General features: G+C 39.8%; 1 protein-coding gene across 18 annotated transcripts in view; it reads left to right on the top strand.

Moving 5' to 3' along the window:
• The window catches only part of C2CD5 (C2 calcium dependent domain containing 5), a 114572-nt gene that overhangs the window by 65668 nt on the left and 31386 nt on the right, over positions 1 to 17518 (top strand). For 11 of the 18 annotated variants that reach the window (XR_005600111.1, XM_039543190.1, XM_039543184.1 and 8 more), the window contains 4 exons: positions 406 to 520; positions 4559 to 4747; positions 6630 to 6821; positions 16206 to 16392. Coding sequence is in view for 17 of the 18 variants with exons in the window: in XM_039543190.1 (XP_039399124.1) it covers positions 406 to 520; positions 4559 to 4747; positions 6630 to 6821; positions 16206 to 16392 (683 nt within the window). In the remaining variant the exon portion in view is untranslated. The remainder of the gene's footprint in view (positions 1 to 405; positions 521 to 4558; positions 4748 to 6629; positions 6822 to 16205; positions 16393 to 17518) is intronic. The other 7 variants (XM_039543253.1, XM_039543245.1, XM_039543300.1 and 4 more) reach the window with 2 other exon arrangements.

Below are 17518 nucleotides of genomic sequence, written 5' to 3'. Positions count from 1 at the left end.
ATGCAAATTACATGTAGCCCTCAGGCTTTTGGCAAGTTAACAATGTGACCTTCGAGTGGGTAAAATTTGGTGCAGAAGCTACAACATTTTGGTTTCTGCTGCTGCAGGGACAGCAAAAGAACACAGCTAATCTAACAAATCTTATTTTTACTGGTGAGAAACAAGGAAATAAATGAAACACAGCCATGTTTGCTTTTGCTCAATGAACAACATAAAGAAGAGATATTGTTTGCTAATTGGGAAAAGGACAAAATAGGTAGGGGAAAAAATTCAAGGTTGCGAGTCTGTTACAACAAATTTAAGAATTTAAAAACAACATTTAATAGACAGTTTAAAGTTTAATCACATACTACTTTAAATTGATGTGCTGCAGAATAGTGAACTGATTTATACTTTGTCTTTCAGATGAACCAGAGACACGAGATGCGTGGTGGGCAGAAATCAGACAAGAGATAAAATCCCATGCCAAGGCATTGGGTTGTCATGCTGTAGTGGGCTACAGTGAATCAACTAGCATTTGGTAAATCATGATGATTTGATTTTCTAAATGCCATAGAAAATAATTCTGTACCATTTTCTAAGGATTAAAAATGGGGATAGAGAGCGGAAGACAGATGTTGATAGTGTGTAGCATACCAGCTTTGAAGGGTTTACTAAAACATCTTTCATCTTAGGTTTCAAACTTGGGATAAACAGCTGTGTCTTCACATGTTTTTCAGAATTAATTCTATAGCCATTGTCATAACTATTCCTTAGCATGCTCCTGCTAGACTTTAATCTACGTATTTGCTTTTGACAGTTAATGTTAACTTGTCTAATTCTCAAGTTCACTAAACTTTATCTGCCAGAATGCCTGGACATTTTACTTAAATATGTTTTATAATTATACTTTATTGTCAAGAAATGATTGATAGTTCAGAAGTAAAACAGACACTTTTAAGGCATGGAAGCAGGGGGTCCTTCTCTAGGGATTGCTCGTAAACTGAGCCAGATAATCTTGCCTCCCGGAGCCGGAGTACTGCAGGCTGAGTGTTCCTGTCCTGAATCTCTCTTTGGGATTTACTGACCATGATTTTTCTACTCCAGTACCATACGGAGAAAATAATGTGTGTAGCCTTTTAGGCTAAAATTTGAGGGATTGCATTTTTCCATTCCTATGATACAGTAGCAGCACTTTCCTGGACAAAGACGTTAAACTAGTCATAGTAGTGGCTTCATTCCACAAGTCTAACATGTTCCCCCAAATGGAAAAGACAGTGGGCCTCTCAGAGATTGAGCCATAGGGAGAAGTTAGGTTCAACTGCTGTGGCTCCAATAGCTATGCTAGGCTGTCTCCATCCATCTGGAATTCAAGGGACACAGAAACAGAGTAGCCCTATTTATTTGAAAATACAACAACATACAGACATCTCAACTAAAAGCCAGAACTGCACTGACTTATCCCACACTTTGAAGGGTAAGAATATCTCATCTACCTTCTGTATTTAAGTGATTTATCATAATCTTGGGGAGAACAATATGGAATCCTTGTATCTGCTTCCAGCCTCTCTAGTCCACAGAAGGTCACATCGCGCTCCAGAAAGCAACCCTGAACAGAAATCCTGCTATCAGCCAAATACCAGGATATTCAAGTGGAATCAGTTACAGAGGATCAAGGAGAAGAGATCCACTTTCTCCCAAGGAAAATCAGAAAGAGCTGATGATTGGCATCACCTTCACAATACCACAGAGGGAAAATTACCAGATACACGTGAGCTTGATGGGCTAAGAGGTCTACATAGGTTACATAGACATTCAAGCACCAAGGACTCCCTTGTCTGGCTCAGTTCAGATGATCTTCCTAGTCCAAGACAAACATATTAGTAATTCCACACATTGTTAAAGCAGTATCATTGAGCAGGCGGGAAAGGAATAGGAGCAAAGCACCCATAGAGATGGCTCAAGTGCTATTCAATATGGCAGAACCAAACATCTAAATAAAAGAACATTTGAAAGGGATCCTAAATGTAAGAGCTAAGTGACAAAGCTAAAGCAAGGAAGAATAGAGTCTCGAAGTGGAGGTTTTCAGTTGGATAACTAGGAACCTGGGATGACTAGAATTGAAACTTTCACCTCCTCAGAACATCAGAGTCTGAATTTTCACATCAGTTCAATTACTAGGTCAGAGATAAAGATATTTGACAAGAATTTTTCAATGCTAAACTAAGTTTGAACATCTTTATTAAAAGTCGCATGGGAAAGAGCACTTTTAGATGAGAACTTGTGCTGGGGTTTTTTCTTTCCCCCCCAACTCAAGTAAACACCACAGTTCTGTTTTTGTTTGTTTGTTTAAAGCCTGAATACGGATCCAAGCCCCATATTTGTGATGTTTTGACATCCTTTTTGTCTTAACGTTTTCAAGGTTGCCTCAGTGCTTCTATAAGCCTACCTATTCATTTATGTCTAATGTGGAGTTGCAGCATTGTTTGACAAACTCTTCTCAATGGTCTATTTGAACTATCATTCTATGTTCCGGATCTTAAGTTGACCTTCAAAGTAGCTTTTGCCTCGGCTATGATGATCTTGGAACTAAGTATCCCCTCCACAGAGGAACTATATCAGGGTAGGCAACCTATGACATGCATGCCAAAGGCGGCACGCAAGCTGATTTTCAGTGGCACTCTCACTGCCTGGGTCCTGACCACCGGTCCGGGGTGCTCTGCATTTTAATTTAATTTTAAATGAAGCTTCTTAAACATTTTAAAAACCTTAGTTACTTTACATACAACAATAGTTTAGTTATATATTAGAGACCTATAGAAAGAGACCTTCTAAAAACATTAACATGTATTACTGGCATGCAAAACCTTAAATTAGAGTGAATAAATGAAGACTTGGCACACCACTTCTGAAAGGTTGCCGACGCCTGAACTATATTGTATATTTTAAGGATACAGTTGTCCTTAGACTTGCCTGCTGGTGATGCATAGATCTCAAGAACTAATCCTGCCATCCATTTGATCCCATCCTAGCCACCCGAAGGAATAAGCAATGTTAAGATTTTGCCCTTAAAGAACAAAACCAGATGGAAAATCAGTCTCTATTTGCAGTGACAGTGACAAGCTGCAAGAGGAAGAAGGCATCCAAAGAGCACCTTCACAAGATGGTTAACAGGATGCATCACTGCAGTATATAAGATGAGCAGACATGGACAATCTGAAAGCATCATGGCAGTTTCCACCAGGTCCATGGCCCCGTTGTATGGTAAGGGGACTAGTGTGCTGGCCGAAGAAACGAACATCTTTAGCTTTCACAAGCTTGCCTTTTCTTCAAATTAAGCCTTTGGGAGTAAAGTTCTCCATGCTGTGGTAAAGTAGGGCTTGTAGTGAAAATGAAAATCTATTAATCTTCATTAGTCTTCCGATAAATAATATGAGTAGTTCAGTCCCATTATATTTTCTTTGTTAATACTTAATTTTGTTTTTTCGTATGGGACAGGAACATACTATTTATTCATAAATTTATAAATTTATTCATAAATCAAATAGTATATTTTACACTTTTAATTGTTGATAGGACTTTGAGTTGACATTACTTGTTCACTGATGGTGGAAGAATTAAATAGAGGTCCCCTGCTGATTTTCATTTCAACCTGATTCCATGCCTTAAACAGGAAGGACTTGAGTATTTACAGTATTGGCCTGCCAGACATGCTGTATCTGTGTGGTGTGGTGGTGGTGGTGGTGGTGAGGGGGAGTCAGGAGGAGGAATTACAGGTAAAATAAATTAGGAAGAGTTACAGGTAAATAAGACACATTTTTCATTCTAAGAAAGGATGAAGGGTATCTTTTTGTTTTTCAACATAATGTGTTTTGTTTACCCTTATAGGCTTGGTTCACTGTCTAACATTTGTAAAATTGTAGAGACATTAAATGTTGTGTGGTCTTTGATAACTGTTTAACTTTTAAACCAAGAATAGAGTATATTATTTAGATGTAACACTGTAGTTCCTGTTCATACTTTAAAATTTTACTTACTTTTTGCTGTTTTATCCCGAGTTACCAAGAAGCAACTTGTCAGTGTTGCTTTGTAACTTCATTTTGACAATGAGTGGTATCAGGTGTTGGGGTTTTCAGCTTCCACCCTTAACTTTGGTAAACAGCTATACCTTGTCTGCAACATTCCCAGGCACTCTAATCTGTAGAATCCGAAAACTTTTAAATCTATATTTCCTGAGTAATCTAGTGGGCTGAGAACAGAAATGGGAACCAGGATTTCCTGTTTTCAAATTCCACCTCCTGTGTTGATTCTCTTTGTAGCTTTGGTCATGTCTCTTTAATCTATCTGCATCCAGTTCTCTCCATTTAAAATAGGCATAATACTTCACAAGATATTTGTATGGATTAATTGGTTAATCTGCTAGGTATTGTTATTACTGGTACCATGATTCCACAAGGGTTAACAGTTATATTTAATTCACTGTGGCTTTGGAAGAAGCTTTTTAAATGTATGGCTTTAAAAAAAGGATATTAACATCATATTAGGAATTCACTTCTTTGTAATTCTTTTCTTTTTATAGTGAAGAGGTCTGTATTTTGTCCGCGTCTGGCACAGCAGCTGTACTGAACCCTAGGTTTCTCCAGGATGGCACCATGGAAGGCTGTTTGGAACAAAGGTTGTCATGGCAGCCTGGCTTCTTTTCCATAGGGTCAGAGAAGGGAGAGGTTGATTTTTTTCCTCAGAACCAAGATAGTTCTTCTCTATTAGGGTAGGTTACAGTGTTACAGTGCAGGATGCGGGACCAACCACTTTACTGATTTTCACTAACAACAACAACAGAAGTAATGGAACTCTGCACCAAATTAGATTTTCTGTTTTTATTTCTAACAGTCTGAATAAGGTAACATGTTTGACTACTAACCACAGAATTATAACTCAGTCTTTTTCTTTGCCACTCTTCACGTATCTTTCTTACCTTTGTAGCACACTACAAAAAAGTGACAGTCATATGATAATTTGTATAAGCCAAATCTTGGTTTGGCTGTAGTATGTGGACCATTGTTTTTGTTGTGTTCAATGGCTGTATAGAAAATAAAATACCTTTGAGCGTAAAACAAAAGTGAATAAGACAAGCATTTAAAAATGAATGTTTAAGCTGAAGATTATAAACAAAATCATAAAGGTTGATGGAAAAAGAAAAAAAACGAATTGGCCAACTAACACAAATTGTTGGCTGTTTGACCTCTGTTTTTTGTTTGCTTTATTTATTTTTTTTTTGAGAGAGAGGGGGCTTGCAAAATAATTATTTGAAGGCAGTCAAGATATACAAACTATTGCATGTCAATAGGACTTTTTTAGTATCTTCACTGGAATATTAATCATATATCCTTAGGAATTAGTACAGTCCAAAATATACAGTGTATCATGGTGAAGTGATACAGTTTTATCTCAATATTTAGCTTTTTCTTTTTTTCATTTTATTAGGAAGAGACTGAGTATTACCTTTCCCTGCAAATACTACTTGTTGATCAGTTCTTTGAAACTGCAGTTTTAACCCCTTTAAACAAACAAACAAACAAAACCCTTCCTTTTCTTTTTTCTGTCCCAACAGAACAGTTAATATACTTGTTCAACCTCTCCTTCCCCTGCTGACATCTAAAGAAATGTCAAGTTTTAATGTTAAAGCAAAATAAAAATTCAGTTTTTGATCATAATATATTTTATAAGCTTGCTGAATGTGTTGTTTAAAAGGAGAATCACATTTATTTTCAGTAATAAAAGCTGACTGATAATAAAGCAACCAAATGTGAAATATATACAGAAAGTCTGTCTCATTTTCAAAAATGACTTAGGCTCCTTAGTGCCCAAATCTCTTTTAAAGACTTACATTCCTAAATCACTTACGTTCTTTTGAAAATTTTACTCACAGTTCTTTGAGAAGAAAAATTACTGTGCAGGACAAAATTTTACAATGAGGCTCTTACATAGTATGTTACAAAATCGAAATTTGTTCAGACTATATTGTTTATAGTCTTCCGTGTGTTTTTGCAACAATTCTGCCTAGATATTTTGTTTCAGTTAAGTGAATAGTGAGTTTTTCTTAATACTGTAGCTCAGGAAATTCTCTATGGGTCTTTCCCTTTTTAATGAATATTTGTATTATACTGTTCTTCAGTAGGATGACTGGCATGTTTAATTTCTGCTGCTTAATTTTGTATAGGTTATTAAAACATAGTCCATGTAAGAGATTTGATATGTATTTACCCAGCAGAGTCCTTTGTAAAGGTGTGATATTCCACAGACTACACCCAGCTAGCAAGAATTAGATCTTAAAGCTATTGCAATAATATCTTAGGCTAATATAACCACTGGCCATTTTATGCTGTTGTTTTTTGATCCCTGGATAACTGTTAAGCTGCACAGATACTATATGTATCATTTTAGAGAATAGCTTGTGGCCTAATTCTGCTCTGTTACATTGATACAATCCTATTAACCTGTTGCACAGATGTAGTAGAACAGAATTTGGCTCCATGTGTGGCTTATGTAGTTGTATGTATAGGCCAATTTTATACGCACATGCACATAGTATTTCTTGTTAAGATGGTGCACAGATGTTTTAAATATACTTTTCCAAAATGTACTTTTAGGATAGAAGAAACTTCACCTCCAGGTTGTGGATTTTGCCACATACCATATGATGAACTGAACATGCCATTCCCTGCTCATCTCACATACTGTTACAACTGCAGAAAACAAAAGGTTCCTGATGTTCTTTTCACAACAATAGATCTGCCTGCAGAGGCAATGGTTATTGGAAAGGGATGTCTTATTCAAGCCAGGTATCTGTCAAAATATTTATTTTCTTACTACTGTGCTGGAGAACATTAGAAATTTTCCTTTTCCTGTAGTTCAACAAAAGCAGATTTTATATTTTATGTTCAATTATGTATAGTAACTAGCAACTAAATGTTTATTTCCTGTTGTGATGTCATTAACTTTAGTTTTGTGCTTTTTATTTATACTAGTCTGTAGTACAGGGGTGCTGGAATAATTTACATAATGGGGATGCTGAGAGCCATTGAACCAAACTGTAAATCCTATATATGATGGAAACCACTTCAAGCCAGGAGATGTTGTCACATCCCCAGTACTCCTAATGCCAACACCTATGCTGTAATACCTACTAAATTTATTGCATTCAGCCCACATGGCTATGGAGAGCAAAGACTTGCAACTACAGAATAAGGTTGCACATGCTACATATGCTCAGGTTAAAATAATTCAAAATACTGAACCAATGGAGTAGGTCACATGACTGATTCTCTGGTGGTTTGGTCAGAATGGAGGTCCCATAATCATACTAAGATGTAAAACAAAATTCTCCTTTGAAATGATGACTGAGATAAAACATTATAGCCACAGAAAAAATGTTTCTGCTACAGCGTTTTTCATTTAGCCCTGTTATACTGCAGAAGGCAAGATCATACTGTGATTATTTCTTGTCAGAGGTTCCTAAAAGCATTACTAATTATCTTGGGTGGGTTTTTGCAAATAGATTATGATATTGTACTAAAAGATGTAACTAAAACTTAAGATTCCATCCACGTGTTCTTAATATTGGTAAAAAGAACTTTCACAGGCGGATGTACACACCACTTTCCAGAAATGTAGCAGTGTTGGTTAGACAGTCGTATATGCAGTAATAGCACAGTACAAATTGTGTGAGAGAAGGGCAGATTCAGTGTCCCTAGATTTATATTAATTTTGTTATGATACTGTAATTTCCTATTCAGTTATACAGTACTTAATTTTCATTTTGTTTTGCCATTCTAACTACTGCATGTACCGTACGTACACCAATGCAGATTCCTTGACATATTGGGTTAGCTTCAGCCATAATAAATCAAATAGGGGCACATCTGGAAAGTTACTGAGTTGGTGTGAGGATGATCCTGGAGGAACTGCTACAGTTATGTTACTCCAGGTAATTGTTGCTGTAAAGTGAAGTTGGCTTACTTACATGATTTATAATATTGTGCCTTCCTCCCAGTGTGCTTCTGTCAGTAGAAGATGTGACGAAAGAACAGAAATGAGAATCATGTCGTGTGGCTCTTCCCTTGACTTGTGTGATCTTGAAAAAGTCACTTACTTTGTCTGTGCCTCAGTTTCCTCAACTGAAATACAAAAATACGTTATTATCTCTGATTTTCTGTAAAGTTTAATTCATTAGGGTTTATGAATTTCATGATGTCAGATGGAAGATGCTTCTATTGAGGCGAGCATTTGCCTAAGTGTTGCAAGTCTCAGAACCATATAGAAATAATGACCACATATAACTCTTTTATTTTATATTTCTGAGCATTTGGTGTACGACTACGTAAGGAGCTGTGATTCCAGTTACCTTCAGTTCCTTTTCTACTGCCACAGACAGAGGTTTTAGAACTACTGTTCCATTTAGACTGCTGTGTAAGATTGATATCCTCTGTCTTTTTCTTTCTCTTTAGGTTATTGGGGTGTGTGTGTGTCGGGGGGGGGAGACACACTAGCTAGTAGTAATTTAGAATAGTGCTATTACATGCTTCCAAGCAGATTCCTGTCTACTTCTGTCAAGTTCAAAACTAATCATCTTTATGACAGACTAGAAAGAAATCCAGTTTGTTCAAATTCAACATTTTGCATCATGTGGTGGTAATATATCTATTTGATCTAAGTTTTTATATGGCTGCCCATCACTGTTGTATCTGAGCACCTTCTACATAAAATCAGTAGCAGTAACAAAAGTCCATGGTGGACCTCATGGAGTCAGAATTCTATTATAGTTGTATCACTTGTGGTGGAAAGGCTTTCTTAAAGAGGAAGTCTTTGCAACTTTTTCCTAAAGGTGATCAGATTCTGGGTTTTTCTGATGTCTGATAGAGAATACTTTGTCCTCAGCTTTCACATGCTTCGTCCTGGGCTTTGGGATCCGTGTTATCCCAGAAGAGCAGAGCAGCAGTGGTTCATAGATTGAAATTCAGTCTTTGATGTGGCTGGGGCTTGATCTAGTAATTGTTTTGAAAATAAGGAATAAGGCCTTAAACTGACATCGGAAGCTAACTGGAAGCCAACGGAGGGACTTGAGCACAAGCTTGAAGGGATCATAGTGGCCTGAACCATGGGGAAGATGGGCAGGTGCATTCTGTACCAGCTGGAGCCTGTATATTGCCTTCACATTCAGCTTTAGATACAGTGAATTGTAGTAATCCAGTCTGGAGGTGAAAAATGCATGGATTACTGTGGTCAGGCCCTCCTTCAGGAGGAAGGGGTGAAGCTTCCTGGCAAGTTGGAAGTGAAAGCTGGCATTTTTGGAAATGGATGCTACTTGGTCATGTAAGCATTTTGAGGAGTGAAATGGGACCCTGAGTATTCATGCTACATTGACAAATGTAGACTAGACATCTTCAGTAGACGCTGGAGACAGTGTTTGGGCCAGCTTTTGGAAGTGTTTCCCCTTTCTGACCAGCGGCGCTTCAGTTTCTCCTGGATACAGCTTGAACCAGTTGCTCTGTCATCCAAGAGATGATTTTTTATAGACTTGCTGACAACTTTTTAGTAATGGTAGTTGAATCAATTGAGAATGAGATACATAGTTCAGTGTCATCAGTGTATTGTTGGCAACTCTCTAAGCCTGATGATGGCATCTCACTGTCTCTTCTAGTGGTCTCATGTAGATATTGAAGAGAAGAGTGGATGGTATGGATCCTTGTGGGATGAATTGGAGCAAGTGTAGTGCTGGACCATCTATTTCTGTTATGTTTTGTAGATAAGCTAGTAGTACTTTGTGGTCCACTGAATCAAAGGCAGAGAGATCCAACAGTATGTGCATGTAGGTGTCCATGGCCATGAGATCATCTTTTAGTGATATTAGAGCAGATTCTGTTCTGTACCATGGTCTGAACCCTCCTCGGGGGAGCATCCAAGATGTTGACTGTGGTTGGAGCTTGGTGGTTACTATTTTCTCAATTATTTTGACCAGGAATAGGAAGTTGAAGAGATCTTTAGGGTTTAGTGTTGACTTCATGAGGACTGTGTGAACTGTTGCATTTTTCAAGGAATTTAAGTGTGCTTTCCTGAAGGAAGCATTGACAATTTCCATTAGTAGTGAGCATAGTTGTCCTGGCATCGATTCATTTCACAGGTTGTGACTCTAATACTATTCCAGGGCTTCTTAAGCTGTAGCATGTGTGATGGAGCCAAATTCAGCCAGGGATAGTGGGGCAGATAATAGTCTGGTCAGAAGGGTGGGATTTCCTTTTCTATTTCTTTTTATACATAAGTATACAAGTACATCAGGGACTTCCAGTGCCTTGGAGAAGAACACTTTCTGAAGGGGTACTCAGTTTTCACTTTTTTTTTTTTTAATCCCTTTCAAATTTACCTTGAATAGATTTAAACTCTCACTAATTAACAAGTCTTGTAAGTTCTGCTGATGGACACTGGAATTTTCTATAGCTTGAAACTGAAGCATCCACAAATACCTGTTAGGAGAAAAACTGAAAGACATGAAATTTCAGGTGGGACAGTCTTTTGAGGAGTATTTGGTTCTCTTCTGCTCCACCTTTGAGAAACATCTTGAATCTAAGCACAGTCATCAAGCTGGTAGGATGGAGCTGAGCGTACCGTAAAAGGTAGAGGAATCTGTCAGTTTGACTGGACAGTCTGATGATTGATTGCCATGTCCATCTCTGTTGCTGCAGCTTCCTTCTGTGAGCTACTTGAGTCTGACTACATTCTTTTGAGGGTATTTGGATGTTTTGGCCTAAGCAGACCATAATAATAATCATTTATTTATACTACAGTAGTCCTTAGATATTTCAAGCAGGTTGGAGACGCATTGTACTAGTTGCTATATAGACACACATAGTAAGTGGCAGTCACTGCCCTGAAGAGTTTACAATCTAAATAGACAAAACAGTCAATCTCTTTTGATACTTCATGCCTTCGTTTCAGAACTCAGATCTAAGGGTCTGAAGGCTTTGCCTCAGTTTCATGTGATGTATTCTGTGTAGGTTCTTATATTGCTTTCATCACCATAATGTTGAGTGCCTTCCAGTACTGCATTGGACAACAGGATCTTTAGGTTCTTCCTAGTAGACCTCAGATGCCTGGGTCTCCCTGCAGATTTAGGTATGAAATGGTCCTTTTCTCACTCACCTAAGACTTTGGATGTTTGTTCCCTAGAAGATCACCCTAAATATGTAGTCTTCACTTTGGATTCCTCTCTTGGGTGGCAGTTCTGCTATGATGCCACTGCAGTCTTACCCCTCTCAGCTTTTATGTACTTTGGCCTATGTGGCATCAGCCATCATAAGTGTCTTTCTTTAAGATGTTTATTCAGTATATGCTGCAGCTCTAATTTTCCCCCTGGAGCATACATAAGGGGAGACCATCACCTCCTAAGCCTACTTTCCTTCTACTGATTATCCCGCAAGAGATTTGGTCAAATCCTGGTAAAAGAGGAAGAATTTGAAAATATCAAAAGCTTCAAGGTGGCATAGAAGCCAGTCCTTTTCTGCTTTGTCAGTGCAGTGTCATTGCAACCTACATCTTTCCTTTTGATGACTAGCTAGTTCCGGAAGTTCTGGTTCTTCTTCAAGTGATGGTCCCTATTGTATTCCATTGAGGGTTATACACATGTGCCATGTATCCAGAGCCAGATATTTTGAAAGTAGTAGTGTCCGTTGGGCTGTGCACGTGCCCATGCTCCACCTCATGGTTTCATCCAAGGTGATAATGGGCAGGGTGGACCATCTGGGCCCTTAGCACCTTCTCACCACTGCATGGTCTGACTCAGTCTCTTCTGTTCTCTCCTCTCTTGTGATGCACTATTACAAACTGAGAAAAAATACTTTTATTCTTGTACATAGTTAGTATTTTGTTATTTTTATAGTAGCTTTTAGTGTAGTAATAGTTTTAGGATTGTAAGGACTTTGGAACGCCATTTCACCAGTTGACCACCTGTCCCCAGTACCCATGCGTGGGTACTGGATTACTCATTTCCTGTCCTCCCTCGTTCTTTGTCAACAATTTCATCACATTTCATCCTGGTCCAGTATCTGCCCCCTTCCCAGCCCGTAACTGGGAAGGCCAGGCTCTCCACCTCAGGAAGCACCTCATGGAGGTCACCATGAGGCCACTGTCGGATCCAGGCTGTGGGGAATCCTCCCTCCCCCTCCCCCCCCGCAGTGCGTCAGCCTGAGCAATCTAAGAGCACACCACCTACTGCACCTCCCAGTTCGGTTCTGCTGGTACCAGCGCTATGGACCACTTGTCGGGTCCTTGCCATGAGGCAAGGAAGCATGTACATAAATATGGCAGTAAGTCTTCCTCCAGGTCCAAAAAGAATACTGCTCTAAGAGATCCCATCAGGGAGAAGCAACGCATTCCAAGGCCACAAACACAATAAAAAGCTGCACAGAATGTCAGTTCCATCCACCGAGCCACATACTCCTTCCAGGTTGGTACTGCTGAAGTCAAGGGAACCTTTGGTTCCAAGACCACCCTGAGCTCCTGTTCCAACTGAGGAACTCGTAGTGCTCCCACTGGGGAAACTTGAATCAGCCCCTGAGCCTCATGAACTATTTGCACTGGCTGAGGTGAGATCTCCATGTCTTCAAGTGCCATTGCGTCCTCAGAGGGTGGGCTCCTGAACCTTAGACTTGCCTCCTTTGGGTCATGTTCCTGCCCACTCCTCTGAGGCTCCTGTGGTTCTGCTGGCACCACCATTCAAACTGAGCTCTGATTTCTCAGCATTGGAGAACTTTGCAAACTAGAACTTCCTTACCTATAGCAAAATGGCATACTTCACAGACAAACTGCCTCAGCGGATCAAGCCCGATTCCAGGCTATCCTGGATGAGAGGAGGCTGGTTGCGAGGACAATGCTGCAGGCTGCAGTGGACGCATCAGACACTTCTTTAGGCATGATGGCTATGGGGATCATCATGCGAAGGGAATTATGGCTGCATTCGTCAGGTTTCCTGAGGGAAGTCTAGACCACCATAGAGGATCTCCCTTCCAATAAGTCTCATCTCTTCAACCAGAAGACTGATGATTCCCTTTGTTCCCGCAAGGATTCCAGAGCCACTGTGTGATCACTGCGTTTCTACACACTGGCACCCAAGTGAAAGTTCTGCTTGTCTCCAAAGCAGAAATTTAGAGTTTCACAATTATTCCTCTAGTGGCCCTATGAGCTTCCTTGAAAACAGCAGAAAACCCAGCGACCCCATCTCTCAGGTTCATCATCACAACCTTCTGCATCTCATACCCAGTCTTTCCAGAAGCACTATTTATGAGTGCAATTAGAGAGCCACCAACCACCCTGCCTCATGCTGTGCACCCGACTCACTCCATTTGGGGGGTGCCTATCACTCTTTTTACCACCTTGGAGTGCGATAACGGACAAGTGGATCCTGGATGTCATTCAATATGGCTATATGATCAAGTTCAAAATGCTACCTCATCCTCATCCCTCGCCCGGGCCTAACTTCAGGGACCACTCTCACGACCGTATCCTCACCCTAGAGGTAGACTCCCTGCTGCAAAGGCGAGTGATAGAACCTGTTCCCATGACACCACCAACGTCTATTACATCAACAGACAACGGTGTATAAAGTTGCCTGCACTTTGTGCAGAAGCAATTCATCTTTGGGATTGGCTTTGCCCACAAGATCCTGTTACGAGCGGCATACCTTCCTGGGACTCAGAATGTAATTGTGGACTCTCTCAGCAGAAAGTTTGTGACTGACCACGAATGGGAGCTCCACAACACTGGTCTCTAGCATTTTCGACTGCTGGGAGACTCCAGCCAGGGACCTCTTTGCCTCCTATGCCAACAGCAAATGCACCCTGTGCTGCTCTGGGGGACTTGGTGACCTTTCCCCCGGTGACGCACTAGTCCTTTGTTGGTCAGATAGCTCAATTACACCTTTCCTTCCTGCCATGAGTGCTACACAAGATCAGATGGAAAAGAGCAACGGTCATTCTGATTGCCCCATTCTGGCCTTACCAGTTCTGGTTTTCCCTTGTTCTCAGCATGTCAGCGTGCTCCCTACTTCCACTGCCACCTTACCCAGAACTCATGCAACAAGGTGGATGGATCGGGCATCCCAATTCCCAGACTCTTCACCTCAGAGCCTGTTTTTTGGATGAGCACCTTCATTAGAGCCAGAATGTTCATCAGCAGTACAAGGCTGCTCTCAAATAATGGAGAGGAGTCCACAAGGCAATCCTATAGGGCTAAATGGAAGTGTTTCACCTCCTGGGCTCAGTGGAAGGGTCTAGGCCCTAAGGATGTAGACATTCCTCCTCTTTTGGACTATATCCTCTCCCTAAAGACATCTGGCCTTGCTCTCAACTCCATCAGGGTGCACATGGCTGCTGTCAGTAACTTCCACCCCCCTGCTCGAAGGACACTCTTTTACTCACCCTTTGACTACCAGGTTCTGGAAGGGCTTCCTATGAACCTATCCTCCTGTTCAGCCCATTGCTCCCCAATGGGACCTCAACTTTGTCCTCACGATGTTAACAAAGTCACCCTTTGAGCCTCTGGCCTCATGCTCTCTCTCTTCTCCCCATGAAGATTGCCTTTCTGGTAGCTATTACTTCTGCAAGACAGTCAGTCCGCCTCATACTTTGTCACCTCAGATGAAACCATGAGGTGGAGCTAGGGTGCATGTGTGGACCAACGGACACTACCTTTTTAAAAATCTCTGGCTCCGGACACATGGCAAATGCATATAATCCGCAGTGAAATACAGATAGGGACCGCACATCTTGAAGAACTTCCAGTTACAGGTAAGTAATTTCTTCACTGACAGAGCCCTGCATACTGAGTTGTCCTTAGTGAGAGAGAAATCAAAGAAACTTTTTGATATGTTGGAAGTCCGCAAGAAAGGGAAGACTGTTCTCATAAATTTCAAAGGACATGCAGAGGTCGTTAAGAACGCTGAGTGTCACCTTCTTCAATATTGCTGCGACAAAGTGAGCCTGAATACCTTTATTAAGGTGTGACTGTACAGTTAGTGGGAATTATAATATTTCTTTAACCACTCTGGATTGGCATCTCTGGTCGCCTCAGTTAGTTATGATTTCAGAGCTCAGCAAAGAAGTATCTCAGAATTAGTTGCTTTTCAGATTCAAAACCAACTTCCAGTATAAAATATTTGTATAATGTAGTCAAACTTCATCTCAGTGTATTTTGAACTTACCATGTTAGCACTTCTCCAGTTCTATAGTTATATTAGGTGTTGGTACAATATTTTTAAAGTGGAGTTATAACTGTGTTGGTGCCAGGATATGAGGGAGACAACGTGGGTGAGGTAATATCTTTTATTGGACTAACTCCTGTTGTGAAAAAAACACGCATTTGAACTACGTAGAGCTCTTCTTCAGGTCTGAAGAAAGACGCTTGTCTCGTTCATCAACAGAAGTTGGTCCAATAAAAGATATTGCTTCACTCACCTTACCTCTCCAATAATTTTAAAGGCATAGTACAGCGGTTTTCTGTGATCAACAGAATCCTCAGGTTCCTCAGACTATGTCTAAGGGGTCTGGGAAAGGTGGTTGTTACCATAGAACAGTGCTTTAAGCCTGTGGTCGGGTCCACAGACTGTTTAAGATTTCCAAAGGGGTCTGTTCTCACTGCCATTTGAAAGTTTTTAGGAGTCTGCAAATGAAAAAGGTTGAAAAACACTGGCATAGTGAGTGAAGCATATTCCTTGCTTTCTGAGTACATTTTTATGTATATTTTGATTACTAGAAGTAAACATGATTTCATAAAAAGAATTGACAAAAGTTATGCTTTACAGTTTTTGTAATCTGTTTTAATAAGGGATGTTTCTTAATATTATTTAAAGTACATGTATTATTCTGCTTTATAAGTTACTTTTGTTCAAAGTTTCCAGTTTTCAGTTTAAACAGGTATTTTCCTATTAAAATGTGACCGAAATTAAGGGTAAAGATGTACAGCAAATATTTGTTAAAAGCCAAAAAGCGTCAATTTGATGTTGTGCTGACTTGGTATTTAAAAAAAAATAGAATTAAACTCCAGAAAATAACTTTTAATGTTTTGTCAAATATAAAAAGCCTTTTGCTCGCTTACAGAGTTTACCAGTGGTTAAAAATTAAAAGTGTTTACATGCTTAAAATAGACTAATTCTACATATGTGACAATTCCATCAACAGGTTATGTCGCCTGAAAAAGAAAGCTCAAGCTGAAGCAAATGCAACATCCATCAGTAATCTGTTGCCATTTATGGAATATGAAGTACACACCCAGCTAATGAATAAACTTAAATTGAAAGGAATGAATGCTCTGTTCGGTCTGAGGATTCAGATTACAGTGGGTGAAAATATGCTGATGGGCTTGGCAGTAAGTGTTGCTTTGAATGCATAAATTTGAATTCCTCATTCTATTATATTCTGTTCTTCTAATTTCACAAAACCATTTGTGCCAGTTTTGTATGATGGTGGAATTCTGGACAAATGGAGATATTTAAAAAATATAGTTTTATTAACAAATGAGATGGTGGAAAGGAAGGAGACCGCCACCTTCTTGTTGACAGATCAGAATAGACTTGCCTTGAATACCAGACACAATAGACTGGACTCTCTTGAAACTGAATAAGTAGATGAAAGTATCATAAGTACAGGAGGCTTCCCCCAAAATATGCGGAGGAAAAATCATAAATTCCTTTAATGGTTACTGTCGAGATCTGTTTTGATTCCATGTTCATAGTAGATGGGATTTGCTCTCACTGATTATTGTAAGTCTTTGGTTATCACCTAGGAAAAAAGAGAAATCCCCAATACTCCAGCCTATTGCCTCTGCTTGTAATATTGATGGCCTCTAATGCCTCTATTACTTTCCATCTAACTATTAATTCCAAAGGAGCTGCACTGTGGTATTGCATTAGCTTAACTCTACAAGGTACTCAACCCTTTCAACTATACCTATGATGTACCGTTTTTCATAGAATGAATTTGATGCTGCTTTTTGTTTTAGTTTAAAATAAAATACGATAAAAAAAAAACCACACACACCCTAAAATGAATTTTGGAGACTCTCTGTGCTGTCCAGACTCTTATTTTTCACTAATGTTTTATAAATATCCTCCACGCGCACACACTTTATTGTATTTGTTTTTAATTCCATGCCCTCCTTTTTGCGGGCTTTCTGATGGCAGAGAAGTAATGACCAGTAGGTTTAAAGTGTTCTAGGCCTAATTATAAAATGTTGCACCACTGGCATCTCTGCTCTGCCTGTCATGTGTGGGGTTGGAATAGCCAAGCTTAATTCTATCTCTGCCAAAACATCTTAGTGAACAGATAGGCCCTGAGTAGAGGCTCTCAAGCTCTCTCCATCCTGACTGACACTTCCAATGAGAAGTTGGGCCCAGATGACCTCAGAGGCCATGTTTTTGAATGTGTATGAGTCTGCCAACTCCATTAGATGCCAAGAGGCATCACCAACACTAGCCTTTTAAAGTACATATCTG

Source organism: Mauremys reevesii, linkage group 1 (genome assembly GCF_016161935.1).
Source record: "Mauremys reevesii isolate NIE-2019 linkage group 1, ASM1616193v1, whole genome shotgun sequence".
Classification (NCBI taxonomy): domain Eukaryota; kingdom Metazoa; phylum Chordata; order Testudines; family Geoemydidae; genus Mauremys; species Mauremys reevesii.
This window is presented reverse-complemented; position numbering and strand designations above follow the sequence as displayed.